The sequence below is a fragment of the Dufourea novaeangliae genome, unplaced genomic scaffold (genome assembly GCF_001272555.1).
Source record: "Dufourea novaeangliae isolate 0120121106 unplaced genomic scaffold, ASM127255v1 scaffold8, whole genome shotgun sequence".
Taxonomy (NCBI): Eukaryota; Metazoa; Arthropoda; class Insecta; order Hymenoptera; family Halictidae; genus Dufourea; species Dufourea novaeangliae.
The window spans coordinates 2,896,935-2,922,759 of record NW_015373923.1 but is presented as its reverse complement, the minus strand read 5'-3'; the positions used below and the strand labels follow the sequence as shown (position 1 = coordinate 2,922,759).

Genomic DNA, 25,825 nt, shown 5'->3' with positions numbered 1-25,825 from the left:
CTACGAGGGCGAGAGATCCTGAACGTCTCTGCCTAAGCTGTCGGTGGGCGACGGTGTCGCGCGTCTCGCGGGCGACAACGACGACCCGACAGGTGTGGAGGATTTCGGCGCTGCGGCGGGTGTCGTGTGATAAGGGGAGAATCGATGGTGCGCCAACGCGAGGGCGGATGGATAAAGAGGTCTTGGCGCGGCTGGACTCGTCGTGCCTGGATTCTGTGAGCTGGAACCGGCCAACTGTTGTTGCTGTTGTTGTTGCTGCTGTTGCTGTTGATGGGCCGCAGCGAACAACGTCGGCCCGATCGACGATGCCCACCATAGATGGCCCAACTGTTGTTGCTGTTGCTGCTGATGTTGTTGCTGCTGATGGCTGGTACCGGCTGGCGACGCGCCCGGATAAACCAGAGCAGGACCGACGAGCTGAGCGTACGGACTCACCGCGACCGCTGCCGCGGCTCTCAGCAGCATCTGCGATCTGGCCGCCCAAAGTGCCTTCTCCTCGAGGCTCAGATTGCTCACCGCGCCCGCCTGAAGCTGATCCATCTCGAACGGAAGTCGATGGGGAAACCTCAGCGTCTGCTGTTCCGCCAGCATCGACTCCATCGTTTCCCTGAAAGGGAAGCTGCTCGATTATGCATTTTTTTCCTCGAGCAGTAAAACCGTGGCAGAGCTCTCTTGGAGACAGACAGACTCGCGTGTGTTCGTATTTCGGACGAACAGTGTGTGTAATAATTTGAAAGATTTACCTCTCGAAATCGGTGAGTCGCGACGAGTCACGGAATCCCTTTGCGAACGGATTGCTGTCGATCTTCAGCTTGGTGATCTGCAAACAGAAAGAACACACTGGTCGAGTTGTGGGGAGAGAGAGAGAGAGAGAGAGAGAGAGAGAGAGAGAGAGAGAGAGAGAGGTTAGTCGGATGGGAGAATTGTGTTCCCGTGGTTCCCGTTCTGTTTGTCCGCCATTGCGAATTCTCTGATCTCATTACCGACGCAGTGGTGGCTTCACTTGGAAATTACGTCACCGAACGGCAACGACGCGTGGCGGAAAACGGCCCCCACACCTCTTCCCCCGGCTGTTTCGATACGGTTCGTTCCATCGATCGAGAGTCAACGGCTCGTAAAATTAGAAGAAGGCGGGAAAACGATTCGTCGTTTTGCGAGGAGGGGGATTCCCCCGAGGGAAGGGGGGGGGGGAGAACCGGAGACTAGCCGAACGATATCTCGATCGATTCGTTCGATGCATCCGACTAATTTAGTTCGTATGTTGCTCGTTGTTCGAAACTGAGCGCTTCGCCCGTTGCGCGGCGCAGCGTATGGAAGCTAAAGGAAATCCAGCCTAAGTCGCGTCCACACGGCCCTGAGACGGGGCGTTTCGCGTTACCCCAACGACGGGCCACCCACGACGCGGCGGATGCACAGGTGGCCCCGATCAAACTGTGTCACGCGTTCAATTAGCCGGGTGACAAGATCCTTTTTCCTGTTCGCTTCCGCAAACCCCTCGAGGACCGTTGTTCCTCGTCTCCCTTCGCCCCTAAACAGATTCCTCTACTCTCCACCGACGAATAGAATCAACAATCACGACCTTCGAACGTCAGAGGAATTGGAAACGTTTAGCGATTAGATTCGTCGTTATTGGCCCATCGTGATTCGGGACAGCGCCCAAACGTGTGGCGATCACGATGATTTCCGGAAGGTCGTTTCATCGCAGAAGCAAAACTCCAAGAGAAACAGAGAGAGAGAGAGAGAGAGAGAGAGAGAGACTAAGAGATGAGGAGCGTTTATTTGTTCGGTAAAGGGAGCCGCTCCTCTGAAAAGCCGGGATGGAGAGGTTAGAAGAGGGGAAAAAAGAGGGACGACACAGAGTCGGTGTCAAGTGGGTGGTCCAATTACCCTACGGTTTCGCGCTCACGAGCAGCACGTGCAGCCTGGTAATAAGACTCTTTCCTTCAAAGCCGTGGCTAAGCCGCGCTAAGCCTGGAGCTGCCTCGGTTTTAGTTACGATTCCGCTGACATCATTAGCCAAACATCTGGCCCACCTCCGCCGTCAGCGTCGTCGTCGTCGTCGTCGTCGTCGTCGTACTCCTCCACCTTCTCCTCCTCCTCTTCGTCCTTCTCGTCGTCTAGGTACTTCACGTCGTTCCCGTTCCGTTCCATTCCATTCCGTTCCGTTCCCCTTTTCCATTCTGTTCCGTTCAGCGAGCTTCCCCCCCGTCCCCCCAACGTTTGCCCGGCGTTCCGGCTCGTTCGCCTCTTCTCGTCGTTTTACGATCACCCCACACTACCGGCCGAGCTAATATCTCGCGGCCGTCCGGCTGTTTCAGACGACAGACCCGTGGTGGCCACTGTGACTTCCTCTTTGATATCGTGAGTTTCCTTTTAACAGAATGCAACTCTGGTGGTTCGGTTACGTATCTATCGTCGAGCATCGCCAGCGACGAGCCACGATTAATTTAGGAACTCGACGCGTTCATCTTCTCGTTCCGGGACAGTTCGAGAGAAAGGTTAGTGGCCTGTTTTTTTCTCAACCGATTGCGTTTGCGTCGAAAGTCTTTCACCGACGTTTCAAACGGGGCAGCGAGAGAATTGAAAGGAAGGGGGGGGGGCGTACGGGTAACGGAACGGTCGAACCGCGAAGAAGTTATACGATTCCGTTGACACGGCTCGACCAAACGGTTGGACCGGTTCCCAGACCGATTTACAGCGTCCACGATGAACGCTCCCTGCGTCGTGCACTCGCCCCGTGATAAATTGGCTCGCGAGCCGCGGCTCTTTTCTCTCGGTCGATGCCAAACCATCGTCGGGACGAATAAATCGTTCCCAGCCATCGCCGCGTCCCGCCAGAATATTTTACTCGGTGCTGCTCCGTCGAGGTTAGGATAGAGCCGATGTTCAAGAGACCGCGAGTGTAAGAAATAATGTCAGATTTTTGTCGTGTCGGTTGCGCAGAAGACGGAAGCACGACGCCCCGGCTTTCGAACGAAGTATCCGAGTTCGTTTACCCCTTTATGCGTATTACGACGCAATTGTGCATACATATGTGTACACTCGGAACAAATCATCGATAAGCACCACCATGCTACAGGCTTACCGTGATTCCGAACGGAAGAAAGAATAGAAAGGGAGTGTTTCGTGGGGCCATCGTCACGCGAAATCGTGAGATTTTGTCGGCAAGGTCTCGGGACACACATGGGGGGGGGGGGATAATTTTCTGCCGGATCGGACAAAGGCGCGCAGCCGTGTGCCTAAGGACGGATAAGCGTCCGTCGATCGAAGGACAGGTAGCCAATTACCGTCCGTCGCGCAACTGCGCGATCTCGGCGACGATGAAAATTGAGAGAATTTGCGAACGCGGCGGTGGCGGACGGAGCTACTCTCTCTTTGTCTCTCTCACGGGACAGATCGGTTTCTCCAGACTCGAGGGAAGAATTTCCGACGCTCTGGACACACGGTGTGTTTCTCTTCATGCCTTCACGGTTCGCGTGCCTCAGTTCGCGCACGCCAATACCCACCATGGACGTACGCGCAGTTTCGAGTCGAGAGAACTTCCCGGAACACACGGAAAGATCACAAGATGATATCAACCGGCCCATCCGGATCGAACGGTTCGTCATATATGTAAGTATTATATTTCAATTTCACGACTGGTCAGCATCGAAAAAGAAAGGGGACACAGTGCGTCTTCTCCTCGGTTAGCCCTGTCCCCCGCGGATGCTTCGCCGAGCAAAATGAAACTGTGGTGGGTAATTGAAAGGGATGCTTTCGCACCCGTCTCGCTGCTAATAATAGATTTAATAGAGACGCGCGGGCGCTCATCGGAGCAGGGGTCGCGCTCGGTTCGGTTCGGTTCGGTTCGCGGCACAATTTAGTGCCCGTTGCCGTTGTCATGCTCGCACCCACGGCTATTGCTCTCGATCAAAAGTACAAAATAATATTTTTGTTCGTATTCATTAAATCATTTAGCAACGAAAGGGTTAACTTCGATTTATTCCAAGTTACCTTGTATCCGAAACATTTCTCACTGAAATCATTGGTTACGCAGTATCGAAGCAATGTTCCCAGTTACTCCGCCCAGTATACAACGCCGTGTCGGACGAATCGTTCACTTTCGATCGATCGAGGAGTCGCCGGAAGAGATCGCGAAAAGGATATTCGTTCTCTCGATTGGCTCGGTTCCGTCGTCGCGCGTACCGATCCCTCTGCGGGGCTCTCGCCTCTATCTCGTTCGAACGCGATTATTTATGTTTTCTTTCATTCGTGCACGCCGACGCCGTCGCCCGCAGCCACTAAAACCATCGACTCCCTCCTCCGCCTCTCTTCTCCACCTTCTTTTGCTTCTGCTTCTGCTTCTGCTCTCGCTCGACGCCTACTCGACGCCTATCCTCTCCTCCCTCTTGGACCTCCTTTCTTCTTCTCCGCCGCGATGTTGTCTCCGTCGTCCGATTCGTTGTCTCCACCCCCGTCCGTCATCTCTTTCTTAGTTTTCTCCGGAACTCACGAAACGTGAAACGACTTAGCAGACAGTTGCCCCTGTTTCAACGCGACGGACCAGCTAATTGGGCCCCGTGTATAAGAGGCGCGAAGTTATGCATAAAGATAACGAGCCGTGATTTATTACCGCGGGAAATTTTCCGGCGCGATGATCGTGATTACGATTACCAACCCCGGCAATTATTCTACTCGAGACGCCGCGGCGTCGTCTCGGGACGGTTTTCGAACGATACACCCGGAACCGTTTTGTTCTCGTCCGATTGACAGAGAAAAAAATTAAATATTTCATAAACTAATGGCCATACACGGCGGAAAGAAATATCATTGGCTTTTGAATTCCAAGTAAATTTAATCGAAAAAAGCTCAAGTCACCTGGTGCAATTTGAAAAAAGTTATTTCGTTTTAAAGGGTGTCGCGAAGAAACTTCGTTTCACCGTATCAGCGACGAAGGGCAATCAGAAACAGAGCCGGAATCGCATCACTGCGAATGTTCCCTAACGATCTCATGGGAAAGACACGCGCTTGTCGTTTGTCGCGCCTGCTTCGGCGTACGAGCGCGGCCAGATGAAATCCGCACACAATCCCTTTCAAAGACGTTGGCACCATTCCAGATCTTTCCTTCCGCTCCGACGAGCGTGAGCATCAAACTCCGACAACGTTGAAACAATGTTGGCCGCGAGATCGAGTTAATCGTTTTCCCATTCCACCCCCACTGTGCCCCCCCATTTATTCTATGGGTTGACACGCGACCTCAAACGGAGTTTCGCTGAATGTGATATATGAGGGGAGTGGGCGGAGAGAAAAATATTAAACTCATGTATCTAACTCTCATGTTATTGTTGTTGTTGTTATTATTATTATTCGGAAGGAAGAAATTACCGTTGGTGAACTTACTAGAGTACTAAAAAAAATGTTTAAAATACTAATGGTGGTCACACTGGTGGGGAGAGCCGGGGAGAGCCGGGGAGAGCCGGGGAGAGCCGAGGAGAGCCGGAGAAGGTGTCATAGGCTGGCGATAAGGAGCTGGCAGAACGGATGAAGGAATAGCTGCTTGCTGCTGCTGCGGCGGCGGCGAGTCGAGCGAGGTCGTAGAAAAGAAGGACGCGGCAGTTAGAGTTATGAATTATAACGTGCGGTGCGAGAGCGAGAAAGACGAATCGAGACGGTCTCGGAGGTTGTTACGAGAGAAGCTCGCCGGGCAGAGACAACAGGAAGGACAAAAAGCATCCGCGACGATACGTAGTAGCTCGCGCCCCAGAAGGAAGAAGGAGAAAAAAAAACGGTTGGTCCACGCTAAACGAGCGCATCCCTCGAAGAAGACGACGAGGACCGAGACGACTGTGAGATGGAGGACGACTCAACACCGAGTGCGAACCGCGACGAATCAGGAGATTCCGGTGTTCTTTTTCGAAACCGCGGAGAAAAATTCATCGTGCCCCACGTCTCACCATTCCCGCAGTAATCTTCGATTTGATAGTTACCTACCTATATACGTTGCTTCGCGTTTCGATTTACCTTTTACGGTCAAACCCTTCGAGCGCGATGGTGAACGTTTGTTCACCGATAATCCACGTAATTCTTTGTTTACGTCTCCGGATAGTAAACATTCTTGGGGTTAGATTGTTATTATTGAATAATTTGATTAAACACACGTCGAATGAATTTCGAAAATTGATTATCTCAATCATCAGTGTTGTACCACCAGTTCAAAAACACCTGGCTACAACTTCAACGTTAAATATCTCCTAAACTAACAGTCATACACGGCTGAAACAAATACCATTCCCTTCAGAATTCCAAGCACTATCCCTCTGATAAACCCACATGTGGGGACTTCTGTTTGCAAGTTCACCAGGCGTCTGGGTATCCTGCACCTCTCAACGTCAGGCCCGCTGGTTAACCGGAATACGTCGAACGCTTCAACCCCGAATAATCCCGAAGAAACCCAAAGGAAGGAAGGAAAAGTCGCGTGAACAGAAGACAAGGAAAAGCAGTGGGTATGGGAGGGCCTGGATAAAAAGAACGAGTTCGAAGGAAACGGGGAGGTAGCAAGCCGCCGACTCTGGGATAATTGCCGGGGCATCTCTTCGCACCTCATCATCGTCATCAACACAGTCCACGTTCGTTCTCTCGCGGTTGTCGCGGCTACGACGAAGGGTGGGACGACTGGTCCTCCCCCTCTGGACCACCCGTTAGCGCGCTCTTTGAAGACGCCAGTGTCGATCGAGCTTCGGTTTTACTCTTCATCGAAGACCTTCTGTTCCCCTTGCGGAATCGCAAAAGAAGAAACGACCGTTTCTCTGATCGTGCATCCCTTGATCCTTCTTTTGTCTACGGTCGCGTTTCCCTCGTCGCAGCCTCGCCACGAGTACAAACGAGTCGATTTTCTCGGACAAAGAAGCGCGAAAAGGATTCTTGGCCGTCGCCCCGTACGATGGATGGCCGGGAGAGTCCGTCGGAAAATCGGGGGCTACACCGTCGCTGCAAAGACGCGCGGCATCGCGACTTGCCGAACGGCGACGGAGCGCGGGTTGGACCACACACGTGGTCGCGAGTCGTCTCCTAAACGACTATCGTAAAATACGATAATGCTCGGTCGGTATTCGCGCTCCGAAACCAGGAATCCGAACCACCAAGCGCCCAAGAAGAGGAATCGTCGCATGGGGCTAAATCAACCGCGAGACTTCGTTTGCTAAATCGCGCACAGGCTAACGGGGTTAAAAGCGTATCAGTATTCCAAACTATTAACACATTCGGTACGTGTGGGGACTGTAGTTCCCAAGATGGGCGAATCACGCGGTTGTTTGGGAACTACAGACTACGCTCGATTGTAGGGAGAAATGTTTCAGACCGACGTAAATTCGTTTCTTTCCCGAAGATGGAATGGATTCCTTCCTCGGCAATAAAGTATGCGCTTGACAGGTTCAAGAAATTAGTCAAATTCTAAATTTTCAAAAGTTTTTCATGTTTATCCACCGATCGGTAGTTCTAGTGTTAAAGATTTACCTAAACAAAAAATCCCTCGGCTGTACGGGTGTTATAGTTTCCATAAAAGAATGTGATGAAAAACATTTTCTATTATTGTCTTTTGGAATACTTATAATGACATATTGGCACTAAAAACATGGCAGAAAAAAGAAAAATTCAGTTCTCCACGGCTTGAAGTCGGGAAACGATTACAGCCCTCTTCGAATGTGTTAAACAGTTGATCGTCGCCGGAACGAGACAGGAGAGAAGAAAGTTTGCGTCCATGAAGAGAGAAACGTTTGTCCGAGGGGCCCGGAAATGATGAGCTACCGAGAAACAAGGGAGAACCAGTCCCAGAGGGACCACGCGACAAGAAAAATGGAAAAACAAGTAACGGAAGAGGATGAAAGAAAGGGGGAAGAGTAACATGGGGGTAGGCGTGTGGAGCGTGCAAATGATTGGAAGTAGAAAACGGTAGACGAAAGACACTTACGAGTTGATTCTGATAGGCGGTGACAGCGGTGAATATGGCCTCCGGGAATACGAAGGTCTTGTGAGGCTCCTTCTCGAGGTCGGTTATCGGCTTGGCGTTCCCCGAGTCCGGTCGCTTCACCAGGTGGATCCTCGGTTGGTACTTGTGCATCGAATTCAACACCAGCTGCAAATCGTTCGGCGATTTATTAGAGGATATAAAACGCCTGGTCGATGCCTACTCCTTCTCCGAGGTTAGGGCGAGGGATCCGTTCGCAAAAATAAACCGTACGCAAACGGTCGGAACGACCGATCACCGAATAACAGAACACGCGAGAGCAACGATCGTTCGACCTTTTCGTTCGCGTACACGCGCGAGAGAGGATCGTATCTCTGCTGGTGGAAAAAGCATATACGAATCAGAAGCATTCGAATTAGGTGGTTCGACGATAACCGCATTCCCCGTGGCTAAACCATTCAAAAGAATCACTTTGCCCTTCGTCTGGCAGCGTGTATAACACCCTGAATACCAAATGAGCACCGTGAAGAGAGAACCCCGCGCCGCTGCCTGGACCCGAATCGGAGTTCCTATTTACGTCAGTCATCCGATGAATTAAGGACCCTGGGCTGCCGTACAGCCTTGGAACCTCCCCTCCTCCCCTGTCATTGTGCCACAAGAAGAAGAAATACCCAGGAGAGACTCACGACAGCGCTACCAACAACCAGACGATCCCGGTGAACACAGGAGAACGCGAATCGATTCGAATCCTCGATGAATTGAACAAAGAAAGTCCTACGAATTTTTCCGAATTTCCTACGAAAATTACGAGGCGAAAGATCGAAAGAAAGTACGTAAGTCACTAAGAAGCAAACTCGGCTTCCATTCAGGGAAAAAGCGGCGTAAAGGAAGTGTTCTACCACTTGGTAAATTTATTCGATGTATCGAAATAAATGTTAAATCGAATGTTAATTTGGCAGAAAGGTTATAGTAGGATAAGGGGGTCAAAAGTGCCCTTAGACCGATTTTGATTTTTAATATACCATTCGATAGCTTGTCAACAAGAAATAGTCCGTGCTATATATCAACCGTATATCTCGATCAGGAGGGTAGTAATAGGGAAAATTCGGATTACTGGTTTTTCCTCTGTTTTCCCTCTTTCATGACGCGCAAAAATTCTGTAAAAAATCTGATAGGCGCCTGTTGGAGATTTCCAAATACCAACAGGTAGGAGCATGGTAAGAGGCCCTTCTCCCACACGTCACATTTTATCCTAACGGAAGCCGAGTTTGCTAGCGAGGGTACATAGATAATGGTACTCACGTGACCGTGCCTGTCCATGTCATTATTTGTCAGCTTGACTTTCTCGAAGGAGACGACCTGCTTTCGTAGTTGTTCGCCCGTAAAAGGTGAATCCGGGTGTACGTATAGACGCGCCGGCGCCGGAGGATCGGCTTTGCCGGCCACCAACCAGGAACTTCGGTGATATGCATACCGGTACCGTTTGTTGTCCACCGGCACGATGTCCATCAGTACAGCGTAACGACTGTCCGCCTTCAGTCCGTTGAACGACACTCTGCACGTCGGGAACATTCGCCTGTGGAAGAAAGTATTCACACATACAAACACTGACGCGTAGAAACCCTCGGGAAAAAGGTACTAAATCCGAAGGAAAAGTGCTAAGTTTTCTCATGTGCTTGCGTTTTATTCCATAAAGGATAAAACTAACATCTGTGTGTTCGAATATCTCAGCAAAAATTTTTACAATAATGGTGCTTCGAAATTACGCTGTGTATCGGTGAACGGTAAGTGGTATTAAAATATTTCATTCTTCCACTTGGTTTTATTGTTGTAACGATCTTATAACGTGCCGAGAAGTGTTTGAATAGCGAAGAATATGTTTGCATTGGTTAGTGTCAATTTGATTCCGTGTGTGTGATATACAGTGAATTCCGTTTATTTGGGACAAAGCTCAAAGAACAATTTTAATTGAATGTGTTGTGTATGTATATATGTACTATGTATTGTGACAGCCGTTTAATCGGGCCAAAGGACGCTGGTCCCAACATATGTCCCAAATAATCAGAATCAACTGTATTAACCCTAGAACGACACCCTTCCATTTTTTGGCGTCGATAATACCGTGGAGTCGCGGGGTCCCAGAATAGAATTTTAATATTTAATATTTTCGAACTATTCTCCTTAAATTCTTCTTTAAACGCCAGAGAAAACAATAACTGCACAGTGTGATTTCTGTTAAAGAAAGAATAAAGGAAAGGTAAAGAAAAGTCGAATATTCCAATGTTTATTTTCATGTCTGTTGACAAGATTCAAATTTTTCGGGATCGCCGATAACGCCAGAGTGGCGTTCCAGGGTTACATTTATATTTCTTTGTGTTGTTATTTTTACTCGGAAGGAAGAAAGCACTATATCCATTGGTGAACGTGCCAAAACACTAGAAATCGTACAAAACATACTAGGTCCAGTACCAAAGTACTAGCCGATGGTCACACTGGTTCGGGACGATTTTAGGGTTAACGCTGTTGGTGCGCAGTGGGGCAAAGAGGGCAGCCGGTCGCGGTGGCGAGCAGTCGAGGGGAACGGGAAAGGGGGGTTAGTGAAGGGTTGGGGAGGGGGACAGAGGATGAGAGGCTGGCGCGAATGTTTTGCCTCGGAGGCCAAACATTAATACCGTGTCGGGCCCCCCGCTGCTCGACCACTAAAACGCGGGGACACCCGCCGATCTTATCTACGTCTTCTCCTCGGTCCTTGTCGACTCGGTATGCATTCATCCCGCCAGCGCCACGAGTGTGAGTAATGCTTTTATTTATCAAGCCGTCCTTTGTTAATGAATTGAACTCGGTGGTGAAGGTAGTGGTGGTGGTAGTTCCCCCTCCCCCCCACTCAAACTGCCTTCCCCTCGACCTACCCCCGCCGACCTCCAGAAAGACATAGTCAGAGCGAACAGTCTCTTATTTCCTTCGTGATACGCGCACCACAACGGAATTATTTCCTTCGACGCGCGCAAATTTGTTCAAATTTGCCGAAAAACCGTCGCGACTATACACCCACCGCCACCCTTCTTCCATAAACGTTGCGCGCCCGTGGGAAGGGAGGGCAAGGGAGGACGATCGAAGAACGGAAGGGGCTGGTCTCCGGTTCTGCCCTTTAAGTCTCTGCAAATAACAGACCGTGGAACGGAGAAAATTGCGAAAGAGGGGATGTATATCGTTTCGAGCGACCCCCCAGAAGAAGGGTGGTGGTGGCGAAGGGTCGCGGCGCACGAACGATCGAAGAAACTAGGGGGAGGGGAGGATTGCTAAGTTGACGGCCGAAGGGAGCGACGAGCATCGTCGCGACGCAGATCTAATTATTAACGCGCGACTAAGCGTGCAGCGGGCTAGCGGAACCCCTTCGGGAGACTGCGGGAGAGAGTACCACGGAGAAGGGAGAGAGAGAGAGAGAGAGAGAGAGAGAGAGATCTTGGATGTTACCGTCACCGCGTCGAGTCGTGGCGGGCAATTAGGTGCGCGTCCGCCGAGTCTTCCCTCTCTGTCTCTCTCTCTCTCTCTCTCTCTCGTTCCACCAGCCGCTCCCTTTCCGTTTCCATTTCCACCCCCTGGGTATATATGCGCGCTATCATCCCCATTTCTCTCTGTACGCGTACTCCGACGACGAGAATCGTCCTGTGGAACTTGAGGCCCCTTTCCCCTTTAGGGATCCGAAAAAATAGGGCTTGAAAACTGTTATGATTTCGATTTAAATTCGCGAAACAGTTATGCAGAATAGTTTATTGTGAATAATTGTTATGAAGAACCTAAATTTCAGACTGGTATCAGTTTCAGTTACGGTTCGTATATCAGTTCTATAAAACCGTTAGTTTTTAGGCTCTGTATAAGTTCCATGACAGTTATCGAAATAATAGAATTTTACGGTTATAGATTACTGTGTACATATAAGCATATTTTTTGCCAAGTAGGGTAAAATTTTGTTAAACGGTTAAAGATTTACATTAACGAACACTTTGAAAATATCACGAAACAATTGTATATGTACGTGTGCATATATGTTCACTTACACTTTCATAATAATTTTAACAAAATTTTGCTCGTACATAATAATCTGTACAGACTCCTCTCGATTATTGTCCCGAACTCGAATCCGCGCCGGGACAATAATCTTATAGGGAGAAATGGGGTCGAGGGTCAACTCGATCAGCGCCGCCCACCATGCAAGAATATTGAAACGGAAAATTTATTTATTTACTCGAATCGTAATAAATAAAGGCCAGGAATTTTTTTCCATATCTTCTATACTTTGTTTAACAAAGAGATGAGTAAATATTATCTTTTCTTTCGGATCACCAAAGAGGAAAGGGGCCTTAACTCCTGGGCTCCTCGATCCAGATATTTTTCGACGCGTTTCCATTGCAATTCTTTCGAAACAGTCTTTTGTTTCCACTGATCTAGATCTACGACTCAGTGGTCAGTATCGTTCGCGAAACAAGTAATTCAAGTTTATCTCGACAGGGGAAAAAATCGAGCCTCGATCCGCCACCGCGTGTTTCAAGGATCTGGTGTATATGTAACACATACATACTTTACACCCGGCATGAGACAGACCACGCTCGCTGTTGGCTCGCCACCGGTCCGACTAATTGACCGAGGCTCGATATAGCAATTTAACCGGTCGCCTGCCTGCCCACCGCGCTTCCTTCGTCGAACCTCTTTTTAACTCTCGCCTCGCGGTAATTGCTTCTTTTCGCGTCAGTTTTTTCACGATCGAATATTGAATTTTCGGCGTTGAGCTCTCTCCCGACCGTATTACGTGTGCGTGTGTGCGTGTACGCGAGGGAAGGAGAATCGATTGTTTCTCTCTACCTGTCAAATATAAATAACTGTTTCCTTCGAACGAAGTACACTATCTGGCGAAAGTATGGGACCAGAATTCTTGATTGTCCAGGATATAATATGAAATAGTGCTAACTATTTGTATAACTATTTTTATATAGAGTTGTCTTGTGCCACTGTTCGTATCGTTGTATTTAAAATCGTTGTAAAACTGTTGTGTATTGTTAAGTTACATTCGTACCAAAACTTGATAACATCTCTCCTCGTTCAATCCCATAATCAATAGAACAGAGTAATTCCTTATCTTCTTAAGATAGAATAAAAGTGACGAAATCAGTACATAAGTACAGAAATGATTTCCAATATCAGTTTCAGTGCAATTCGTGGAATCTTTGTGGAGCAATATTTTTCTCTTTCATTAATTAACCAGACCTGGTACCCATACTTATGGCCGTTAGTACAGAATCTGTTCTACGCACGAATGTGCATAGAACCGACGGAAACGTTCGATTCCCAATACTTTAACGTGATTTTCTTTTCTATTTTCCTCGGGATAATTTACAAATTGTTCATGAGAACATTTGGTAAATTAGTATAGCAAGTTGAAGTATTAATTTGTTAGGCATATTTCCGGTGATCCATGCCCTAGCGTTAAATACATTTTTATGTATATTATATCTGTTCGTGTTTATTCATATTTTTTTTTCGATCGGGAATCGTCCAGGAAAATAAACCATTAGTCTTACCGTCCGGTCTTCGTGATGATCATCTCGGTGCCCAGCTCGTTGAACTTGTCCCAGAGATCTTTCGTCTCCAGATGACAGACCACGTGTCTCAGCTCCTCGCAGTTGGAACGCTCCTGAAGGAGAGGATTGACGGGGGACGCGGCTTTCCCGCTGGTGCTTCCGGTGTCGTCCGTTTCCGGGTCGTCGTCCGCGGCGATCGACTCCTGAATCGGCGCGGAAGCGACCCGGGCTACGCCGGATACGCTCGGTTCCCTCTCTGAAACGCACGCAATCGGAAAACAAACGGTTTGAAAACTGTTTCTCCGTTTCGATAAATAGATCTTGTCGAAAATCGAAATTTCGCGCTCTTTCGGTTCGTACATGCCACACGGGAGAAAGGGGAACAAGCATAAACATAGAAATATAGACTGCGCGTCTCCCTGAAACGAGAAAACTCCCAGTAATGGGCGTAACGCTTGGACAATAATCGTGTAGATCGAGCCAAACGATAACCGAGAGGAGTTTATAGAAAGGCTGTGTTCACACCACGTTTACAGACTGCTTCCAAATTGTTTTCGATTGTTTTCTAGGCGGCCATATTAAATATATATTACGCTAAAAAATAAAATATAACCTTGCATTATTCTGGCATGACTTCTAATAGTAATATAGAAAGGCTGTGTTAATGTTCATACAGTGCTTCCAAATAATTTTCTAAGCGGCCATATTTTAATATGGCGGACAGTTGGAAGACGCGGTAGAAGACGAAAATGATTCTGCTAGGCGAGTAAACTTTATATCCTTACATCATTGCTTTAGGTCACAATTCCGCCTTCGTCTGACATCCATTCCTTTTCATTCCCTCTACTTCTCTATTTCCCAGACAACGAAAACTTCTCTATCGTGCCACGCGTCGTTAGAAAAATACAGGTTGATGACGCGAGGTCTAGGTATTACACGTCTACGATACACACGACGTCGACGACGAATGACGAGGCTCTTCAAGCCGCGCATCGTTTGTCGCGATCCTGTCTTTCACGGCTCGGTTTTTCCAACGACAGCCCCAGAAACTTGTTCTAAAATAGCAGGGCTGGTCGATTTCAGACCGAGTTTTGGGGGGGGGGGGCAGAGTTCCTCTCGCGCTAACGAGCCAAGGATTCGACCATTCGCGACGAAAACATATATCCCTGAAGGTGCACCGAAGGTGCTTATCCAGACATTGGAACGCGTAAAAAAAAAAAAAAAAAGAAGAAAAAAAATAGGGAACGATAAGAAGTTGCATTTGCGAATGAAGAGGAAAAACAGGGGGGATCGTTAATGGCCGATAAATGGATACGTAGATCGGGCGGTAATTAATTGCTGCACGATGTGTGGATCGAGCCGAGAGAAAACCCTCGTAGTTGCGTGCGGGTAATCTCAGTGGCTAGGTAGGCACATTGAAAAGGTTTCCAAGCTGCGTGGAACCGGTAAACGCAACGTAAATACAGAGAGAAAGATAGTCAAGAGGGACCGCTCAGCGGCGTCGAGAGTCCCCGGGGATGTTTTACGAGTAAAACCAGCACCGTGAAAGAAAATTGCCGTTATCGTCGGCGGTAATTCGTGGATAATGCCCCGGCTACGGGCGGCGCGCGGTCGTCGTCCCGCGAAACACGATCTATTCACGATACAACCGAGTCAACTTTGTCGTTAATTGCCTCTGCCCCCACGATCATTCGAATGGAGTTACGTAACCGAGACCACGAGAAAGAGAGAGTGTAACTCGTCAGGATACGTTCGCCACGTACGGCAGTCGTCGACAAACGTTTTCACGCGATCCATCATGTGTTTAACATTGCTCGATCTCATCCACGATGGATGTAAAATTGACAGAAACATTCGATCACATATTATCGACATGTAATGCTTAGGTTGAAAAATTTTTCTGGAATTTCTATCTACAGTGGGTCAGAGATATATTCTTACTTTCACGAACTTACACCTATTTTGGGTCGCCCTGTATAATAGGTGGGAGTAAATCGGAACGAATTTCACCCGGTTAATCGCTAGAATGGAAACTGAACGATATCTTTCTGGTGGGCGTTCGCGCCCGATTAGCTTTAAGCTCTAGTCAGCAGGTGTGCTCCCGCACACCTAACCCGGTAATTCGTAATTATCGCGAATAAATTAATAATAAATACCAGCCGTTTTAGCATGGCGATCCCCTAACGGTCTCTACGGTCTTAAACGTATTTCACTTAACGCGATTCCGTTCGCGCGTCACGCTTAAAATGTTACTTTCGCTCGTTAAAACGATTCTGCTCGCCGTATAGGCTCGAGATGAACAGAAGGGAAGGGCTTTTCTCGTTTTATACCGGTTGCTCCGTCGAGAATCCTCATCGCCGGTCGGTCCAGTGTCAACGTTGTTCTTTTTTTTTTTTTCGTACGTTATCCACACGTGAAACAGCATCAGCACCGAACCAGGAACAACTTAATCGATGGCGAATTAATGTGGACTGATGGTACCTAATTCCGCCATTCGTTGTATGTCACAAAGTCAGCATTGAAATCGAGCGATTATGGACTAGGAAAGTACGTGTGATTAGCAATTATAAAAAGGGACGTATTTTAGTGAATCTCGATGTAGCGTACAAATTTATTGGACTGGTACAATTTTACGAAAAAGGTAACTCTAACAATTCTATCAATGCCTGAGTATAAGTATAGAAGTATCTACTTAATTAGGCAGAAGGAATGTAATCGAGTCGAACGTTTTTCTGCATGAAAATAGCGTTTTTCTTTTATCGTGTATACGTGTTCTCCAACAACTAAGGTACATAGGATATTTTTTTAGTGATATTAATGTGTTAATTTACCCTCTGAAATATTGACATGCATTTATGAATCGCCCTATATACCTTCACTGTACAGACGCCTCTCGATTATCGTCCCGAACTCAGGTCCGCGCCAGGACAATAATCGTATAGGGAGAAGTGCTTCAGACCTTCGTTTCGTTTTTTGCCTGAAGTCTGAGCTTTGGCAACAAAGTATTCGCTTGACAGGTTCTACACCCCCCACCCTCCCCCAGTGGTGGGGATAATGCTTGGACAATAATCGAAAGAAGTCTGTATATTAGGGAAAGGGTCTTCTGCCACTTGTACCACAAATTAACATTCATTTTAACATTTTTTGAAGTACTTCAATTAAATTCACCAAGTGGCATAGAAGGAGGTCCTCTTACAAGGGAAGACACGGAAGTGTCCCCCTCCGATTTTCATGAAACTTCCTATGTCTGTTAAGCAGTCAACAATAAAGGATACGTATTTTTTTTATCGGCTAAGACGCGACTTTAAGAGGGTGGAACTTGGTGAAAACTTCCAATGGACAAGGTTCGCTGTTTTTTATACAGAATAATATGCTGCTAACAAATTATCCAAAATATAATTTGTATCGTAACTTCGAGGGGTGGTTTCACCCCTTAAACTCGCGTCTGAGCCGATAAAAAAATATACGCATCCCTCATGTTTGACTGCTTAACGGCCATAAAAAATTCCATCAAAAATCGGAGGAGAGCACTTCCGTGCGTTCCCTTGTTAGTAAATATATTTTCAAGTACTGAAAGAATTAGTTAAACCGAATATTAATTTGGCATAAATTTCAGTGACTCCCAAAACTAAACTGAGGCCCTTCTCCTACCTCGCTTAGCGGAAGCTGAGTTTGCACGTCGGCTAATTGGTACGTTACAGGGAAACAAGTCCCGTTCGCGAGCGAGCGCGGTACGTGTGGTCTCTGTCATCCGCGTATTTTTATTCGACACGGCGAACGGCGGTGTTAAACGACTGACGAAACGGATGACGAGTCGCCGGAACGAACCGGCGGGATGGCTGGCTGCCGCGTCTGCCGGCCAAGCTCCGACTTTCGGGGCAACTTTACGAGCGACCTCGTCAAGTGAGTTACGGGTTCCGTGGTGCGCGCCGCAACGCCAGCCGCCGACGGCCGCCCTGGATCAAAGACGCGCGCGAACCAGGGGACAGATTGAAACGCGTACGGTCCCACCGCGAATATCCTCCCACGATCTACGAGAAAACGACGCTACCTATCTCACTCCCTCTTTCACCCAGTCTTCTTCATTTCCTGTCTTTTCCTCTCATTTTGCCTTTTTCTTTCTTTTCCTCTCGTTTTACCTTTTCTTTCTCTCCTTTCAGTGTTCCATTTTCCTCCCCTTTTGCCTTTGCTTCGCGATCCAACTTTTTTCATAACTGTTCGTTACTTGATTGTTATCGAGATGGCACTTTGACATTTCTTCGTCAATTGCAACCGGATATATTTACATCTAATATGTGTTTCATAGCTGGGAAAGATTCTGTATAGATCGATGAAGAAAACGACGAAATTTTGTCTCGCGTAGGGATCATAATCGATCGGTTCATCGGTGATACAGGTAGATATATATATATATATACCTGAATCTCTGAGAATCTTCTGATTTCGAAGGGAACAGAGTTCGAATTTCGATCTCGATTTGGTTATCGGTTGAAATTATTATTATTAACCTTCTTTTCCCTACGTCTGGGTTAGACGACGTTGTGTGCACACGGTTATGTGGTGGGTAGATATCGGAAATCTCGAACGGAAAAACCTGAACGGTCAGCGAGGCGATTCACTATGGTTTGCGCGAAGCATTAAGTCGTTATCTGATTGCGACAGAGAGAAGCACTCCGCGATCGATCAATCTGTCGACAGGTAATTAAAAGAGGCACCTTGTTTGTTCGTAAAACGCAAATTAATCGGGCCGTGACGAGGTATGTTGTGTATATATATATATATATATATATATATATATATATGTACGTTTTCTTTGCATTTCCATCTGCGCGGTCGCTTGCGGGAAGATATTTAATACGTCGTCTTTATTAAGACAGATGATAAGAATAAACGGGAATAAGCTCCCATTGGTATACATAAGCGTCGATATCGAAATAGTTACGTAAAATGCCTATAAGTTTGCAACGGACGAATCGCATACTTTATAAAATTTTATAAATCGAATTTTTAAAAAGCTACGTATGCTAGATACCAACAAAAAATCTAGACAAGTACGACAAGAATTCGCAGTATTACGTATGTGGTTTGTAGGGTCTGGATTAGCCATTAACGAAATACAATAAAAGTTTGTGTTCGAAACTTCCTCGGCACTAAAAATTAAATATTTCATAAACTAATGACCATCTGCGGCTGAAACAACCATCATTCATTGCCGAATTCCAAGCTCCGATCATTGCGCCAAACTTCATTAAAAAGTCACCGTTACACCTGGGGACCTCTCCTTGTCAATGCCCAGAAGCCTTCGAACACTCATCGAGGATTTACTATATAACGATCCGGGAGAAAATTCCACGTGAATCTGAACGATCTCATGGTGGGCATAAATTACCAGTTCAAACAGTTGGAGACAATGTATAAGAGTTTACAGAGGGGGAAGGAAGTCTTGTCGACAAAATGTCGAGACAGTTTTTTGAAACGAGACGAGAAGGCTTACCCGGAAGTCACGAACAATGTCAACCGCGCGAAGACTGTCCCTCCTGTCCATTCTTTGTATGTACACGTAGCAAGTAGACGGTCGAGCAAATGGTCAGTGGAATGAGGCGATATGGTCCGTTCGTTCGATTTGTTCGTTCGTTCGCTACGGAATTACATCGTGCGCCGTTACTCGAGTAAAACTGATCAGAGGCCGTGCGAGTCAGATTGCAACTGCCTAGAAACTACAGAAAAATTACGGCGATGTCCTTTTCCGGCATGTATCGCGTCGTTGATTCCGCGAGTCGCTCGAACGACAGATTCATAGAAACGAAAACACATACACGGTAGGTAGGTACAGTAGACTCGCGTTAAAGTAGCGCACGTTAAAGTAATAGTAGTCGCCATCTGTTAGCAAAGTTCTGATCCGATTGGTCGATCGACCGAAACTGCCATGAGATCCTGCGTGCCTATCGGCTCACGTTAAAGTAGCGTTTCCAGGAAAAACCCGCCTCTAGAACCCCCCCGTCGCTACTTTAACGCGAGTCTACTGTATGTATGTAATGTACAATCAGTAGGTGTGCAGTTTGTGAATGCACGCTGATCATTTCCTAATTTATTTATAGCTTTGAGAATTTTTCCGACACTACCAGTAAAAGAAAAGTCTCCTACCAGGTATTAAATTTATTTCAAGTACAGAAATAAATGTTAAATTGAATGTTAATTTGACATAAATTTCAATAATTCCCAAAATTAAATGGGAAAAAGTGGCGTAAGAGAAAGCCCTCCTACCACTTGGTAAATTTATTTCAAGTACCGATATAAATGTTAAATTTAATGTTAATTTGACATAAATTTCAATAATTCCCGAGACCAAGTGATAGAAAGCCCTTCTCCTGAACTCGTTTTTCCCTAGCGAAAGCCGAGTTTGCTCGTCGGTGTACAATGGCAGGGGAACGAGGTTACGCGATGATCCGCGATAAAATCAAGCAGAGGAAGACGGAAACTCGGGAGGAAAGAAGTTGTCGAAATCACGAGATGGTATTGTTGGCCACGGTAGGATGTCGCTGGTGCCGCATACGCAGACTTGGGACATACAAATTGAAATACGAGGCGCGAATGACATTTGTTAGCGACTTCTCGTCACGCGGAATAGGTGCTCCCGTCAACCGTCGATACTGCCGCGAGCTTCTATAAGAAAGGTAAATGTCCCAATCACTGTCAGTGTCCTTAATACCGACACTTCTTTAATTTTACTTAACAAAATCGTAACGTATAAAAAATTTTGTACCAAAATTTTATTATCAAATTTGGAAACAAAGATACACGTACTTGTACATACCTGATATAGAAACGAAATTTCAGTGCAATTATTATATTTTCTATATTAGCGTATAAAAATCGTAAATTCGTATATAAACATCAGCAGTGTAGTCATTAATAATTGTACATCGTCACAGAGTGAGCTGTGCACAAGTATTTCTCTGTGAAATAAAAACGTTGCCGGTGACAATGTACTTTTTTCGAGGCCTGTGTAGCGAGAGAATCGAAAAAAGAATAATTCGCACGATCCAACTTAAACGTTGCCGGTGACAATGTACTTTTTTCGAGGCCTGTGTAGCGAGAGAATCGAAAAAAGAATCATTCGCAAAAGTATTATTCGAGGAGACAGGTAACGATCGAACGATAAAAATCGTGAACATTGTAACAGACGCAAAAAATAATTCGATATTTCCCTTTATCGTCGGACGCTTATCGCATCGTATCGAAGCGAGAAATCTTCAGGAACCGATCTGATGGCTCTTGAGAACCCGCGCGATACAAGACGAATAATTTAGATTCGGAAACACTGACGTCGAGAGTCGGTCGCGTCAACGATCGTTTCAGCGGTGAACTGGTCCAGGTGGAGGCGCCCACGAATTTCGATGTGGGTCGATGCGCGACGTGACGCAATGTATAACGTGTGCATGTATGTACAGTTTGGAGCTGCTGAGTTGCTCAGCCCCAACAAACGGCACATGGGGAAGAGGGATATTTCGCTGACCAATGGTAGCATTGTAAGACGCTACGTCATTGCTACGCCAGTACCACGTGATTACGCTGTTATCGTTCTGTCTCACTTGATCTCGTTTGTCCTGTTCTCTCCGAGGACTTTTCATAAGCTTCCAATACAGTGGACTCTAACTATATTGCCACTAAATATATTGCCAGGCGCGGTACTTCCCCTTCACGCGTGCTTTCAAGCGCACAAATTCGAACAGAAAAACGATCTAGCTTTTGTGCAGGCGCTAAGGTAACCATTATTAATGAGGTTAGTACAGTGATAGAGCTTGGAATTCCGAAGCCAATGATATTTCTTTCAGCCGCATACAATCATTAGTTTACGAAATATTTCATGTACAGGGCCTAGAAGCTTTCGAACACTCATCGATGATTCACTGTATTCCCTCGTTCGTCTGGTTATCTTCCAACCCCCCCCCCCCAGTGATCAATAACGTTTGTGCTCGGTGAACGGGACAAAATGTTCACTGAACGATTAGCAATTGTCGTGGATTACGTTTACGCGCATCGACAACGATCGACGTTATCCCTGCGGATCTTATCGATTGTAGATGTTGGAATAAAATCCGAGAGCAACGATTTCCTCTATCGAGGGTGTTCTCTCTGTGTTTTCGGTTTAGAACGGAGCTGGAAAGGCGGAAATAAATCGGCGGGAGCCGATTAAACGATCAACGATACGATTCGAAGGCGAGACGATAAGGGGTCGTTACGGTGGTTTCCGGTTATTTCGAGGCGTGTTCCTCTCCCTGAGTAGGTAGGCCTCTCCCCCCCCCCTACCCCTCCTCTGTTCCTCCATCTGGCTCGGAGTTAATCGATCCCGAGCCGATTCCAACCGGTCGTAACTTCTGGCACGGTCGACGCGGCGTGTCGTGGCTCCCCGCTTAACTAAGTCATTGGCTATTTATTACGGTTGACACTCCCGACGAAACCCTATACGCCGGCGTGAAATTTTTTTCGTCGCCGGTGGCCCCGACGTGGCCGGCGAACGAACGAGCTACCGTGTGTTCGTCGTTCGCCGCAGCCGCCAGCGACGACGTTGGGGGAACACCCGAAAACGTCTCTTTCGCATCGCGATTTCAATTCGACCGATGCGTGTCCGGGTGACAACCGGCCGAACGAACCACGTATACACGAACACCGACGAGCAAACATTGCTTCCTCTACGGGAGAAAGTGGGGTGGAATAAAAGTCTTTCTACCACTTAGTAAATTTATATCAAATACTGAAATTAATGGTAAATCAAATGTTGATTAGCTTAAATTTCAGTAACTCCCAAAACTGAATAGTAGGAGGCCCTTCCCTACGTCACTTTGACCTCTAACGGAAAAATAAATGTAGGGATAAAGTTCTCCTACCATTTGATAAAATTATTTCAAATACTGAAATTAATGTTAACCCGATTGGTCGTATCTCTCGGCATCTTAGTAACTATAAATCGATTGAATTGTACACTCCCCCCCCCCCCCCAGGTGTCGCCTCGTTAGCCATTTTTCACCTCTGCTAACGCGACCACATTATTGTGCACCGATCACTGTACATATTTTAACCGTCCCTTCATGACTGTTGGCGCAACTAATTTCACGTCTGTCATTCACGAATGTTCGATTTTCTTATTATTGTGAATTATTGTACAAAAACAGCTACACCCATTTACGCATAATGAATTAACAGGACACGGGAGGTGATGTCGCGCTACCGTAAACGTAAGACCGTGTTCACAAATGGGGGCGTACGAGGAACAGAGATGGATAAATTCATTATCCGATTAAAAGTTTCGAATAATAAAAGATATAAATATACTTCGCCATTCTGCGTCGATTAAACGTGGATATTCCAAATTTTTATAATCAAACGATACAGACTCCTCGATTATTGTCTGGCTTGTTCTACACGATTATTGTCCAGGCGTTATCCCCACCACTAGGGCGGGGAAAAGACGAATTTACGAAGCATTTCTCCCTACAAGATTATTGTCCCGGCGCGGACCCAAGTTCGGGACAATAATCGAGAGGAATCTGTACTCTTGAACTAGTAGACACTTGGCAAAGCAATTACTTAACACCAGGTTTACGGACACTTCTTATACTCCTATCTTGACAGACACGCGTCAATGAAACGACACATTTTCTTTAAAAAAGAACAACTTATTTAATACTCAATTTACAATGGCGTCAAACTGACGCGTATCCGTAAAGGTACGTACACCACACAGAGAATTTTAGAGAGTCCCGTAAACCTAGTGTTAAGTTCATTTAGAGGATGAGATATCGCTGCGTTTCACTATCATTCACTGTCATTCGAATAAAATCCGAGGGAAAGTGTTCCATCCTCGGTTAACGGAGTCACAAAGCTTTAGGAATTACCGATTGTATTTAACAAAATTTTCAACGCGTAACCGACCAAGCTGGCCCGACTCTGGTTCGCGAAGGGTGGGGGGGTTCGGTCGTAAGGGCGCGGAGGGGAGTAAGAGCGCGTGTCCAACACACGTGTGCACGCACACGACACGGAGAAAGAGAGAGAAAACAGAAAGATAGACAGAGAGAGTCTGCTGGTCGATTCATCCGCGCGCCGTTTACCCAAGTTTATTTGGGAACGACTGGGTCCGTTTCCGTGGGTGAATTGCACCGTGGCCAACCGTAAATTTCGTTCCCGCGTAGAATCTTCGTGGGCGATTATTCGCCGCGGGCGTCCAAGATACGCGGATGATGAAACCAAACACCTCGAGTCGAGTCTCGAGTCAGAATCCCGAGTCCCGAGTCGAGTCTCTATCGTTCGGACTGGACGTCTGGCTGGGCAAAAGAGGCAGAGAGAGAGAGGAGCAACGAACCACGGTCGTTTCCAGAATTCCGATGAGACACCTGGACTCGAAAAAAAGAAGCAACGTTGCCCCTTAAATCATTCATTAATAAACAAGATCCTTCGTTCTTCCTCCCCCTCCACTGTCCCCTCTTCTACATCCTGGTCCACACACCAAAAACCTCTCGAAACGATCGTTTTGTCTCGTCGATTCAAGGCTCTACCCCGACACGACGACACGTTTGCGGTTTCGCTCGATGTCGTTTCTCCAGAGTTTCGCGCTGCCACGCTGTTATCCGAGGAAACGGAGCAGAGGAGAGAAACACGGTCGAACTAACACACGCATACGAAATATCATCTCGAACAGAAGTATCGTTTTTGCCCGGTTTGAAATGGGAAAACGAAACCACCGGGCGTAGCGGCTCCCCATTATACGGGATCGGGGCAAAAACGAAAGCTCGTTTCACGGGTTAAACGGAAAAGCGTGAAAAAACCACACACACACACACACACACACACAGCCGTCGTCGACGTTTTATCTCGGTAACGAGCTCGCGGTGGAAAGTTTTCCGTCTCTCGACCACCCCCCAGTTTTCCATAACCCCTTGTATTGTCCTTCGTAATTCGAGACGTGCTTAATCTTTCGAATCCTATTACCGATCCCGGGTAACCATTAAGATTTCTCACCACTAACGAGAAGAACCGTAGTGGCGTCGATCTCCCGTTGGTTTTTCACGTGCCTCGTGGACATTTATCGTGAACGTGGCAAGAATATGGTAATCTAGATTGATATTCTTGTGAATCTTCTTCTAACTCTCTCTACGCCTAATCTTCTCGTGCATACATCCCTATCTCATATATATACAGTAATGTCTCGATGAGTGCAACGGACACAGCATCCGCTTCGGAGCATTCGTGACAAGGCGGAAAGGTTTTTAGCCCCTCATAATATTCGTTTCCTGCACGAACCGAGCCTCTGCTTAGCTTCCGTTTACTCTGTTTTCATTGGTCCCAGAGGGGAACCCCTTAGTACTAAGTATAACGCTGTTCGTGCCGCATTTATCGAGGAATCACTGTATACACTAAAGTAAGTTTCGTTTCTAAGGGCTCCGTGACGAAACGTAGTTCCCCAGTCGTATCAGTTCGTCTTCTTGGATCACTCATGTATCCTTTCAAGCATTATCTATAGAATGAGGCCGATCGAATCGAACGGAACTAATCGAGGTATATATGCTACACTCACCGTGTTGATGCAACTTCCCGCCGCCGACGGCCTGTTGCTGTAATTGTCGATGATGATGGGACTGCTGTTGCTGCTGCGACGCCGCTGTCTGAGACTGCTGCTGCTGCTGCTGTTGTTGTTGTTGCTGCTGCTGCTGCTGTTGTTGTTGTCGAGAATCTCGAGCCATAATGGCCGCGATACTAAAGTCGGTGGCGCACTGTCGGTTCGAATTGCAGTTGTTGTTCAGATTGTTCAAGAGGCTGCTGTTCGGCGACGGGCTGGAGCTCTCGTCGCCGTCATCCCGGGTACAACCGGGCGACAAACCGGCGGAAACCCCGGAGGCGGCGGTGCCCTCGGCCTGCATTTTTCGTCCAAGAAACAGATGTCGAGATTCCTCGTCGTCCTCTTCAGCGCTGCCGGCTCCTCCGCCGCCGCCGCCTCCTCCTCCGGCACCACCGCCTCCTCCACCGCTACCACCGCCACCCCCGAACGAAGACAGCGTCAATCCGTTTCTCTTCCTACCGGCGAGACCTCCTCGCGACTCCAGCAACATCACCTCACCTCCCCTCTGCCACTCCTCTCGTACCTGTGTGCCGTGCTTGCGCGTATATCTCGGTCGTTCTTTTCTGTCCCCCGGTTACGACTATTATCGAAGGTGGATGATGATCGGCGGTAGACTCGCGCGAGCCGCACGTGCGGGCCTCGGATCACTCTCGTGGACCGTCGTCAGTCTGTCGATGATCCTCCGGCCAGGAA

The 25,825-nt window shown here is 47.3% G+C and overlaps 1 protein-coding gene across 1 annotated transcript; it reads right to left on the bottom strand.

Moving 5' to 3' along the window:
* Positions 1–25,622, bottom strand: LOC107194901 (T-box protein H15-like). The gene is made up of 6 exons (XM_015584614.1): positions 25,091–25,622; positions 13,519–13,774; positions 9,245–9,518; positions 7,946–8,110; positions 744–820; positions 1–619 (listed from the first exon to the last, which is right to left on the bottom strand). Exons 1-6 carry the CDS (start codon positions 25,620–25,622, stop codon positions 1–3), a joined length of 1,923 nt encoding a protein of 640 aa, XP_015440100.1.
* Between the last annotated feature and the right edge of the window lie 203 nt (positions 25,623–25,825).

Coding starts and splice junctions, on each gene's coding strand:
- LOC107194901 (XM_015584614.1), bottom strand. CDS start 25,622: ATGTTGCTGGAGTCGCGAGGAGGTCTCGCCGGTAGGAAGAGAAACGGA. Junction 13,775..25,090: donor CGGGAAGTTGCATCAACACG/GTGAGTGTAGCA, acceptor CGTGCGTTTCAG/AGAGGGAACCGAGCGTATCC. Junction 9,519..13,518: donor ATCATCACGAAGACCGGACG/GTAAGACTAATG, acceptor TTTCTTCCACAG/GCGAATGTTCCCGACGTGCA.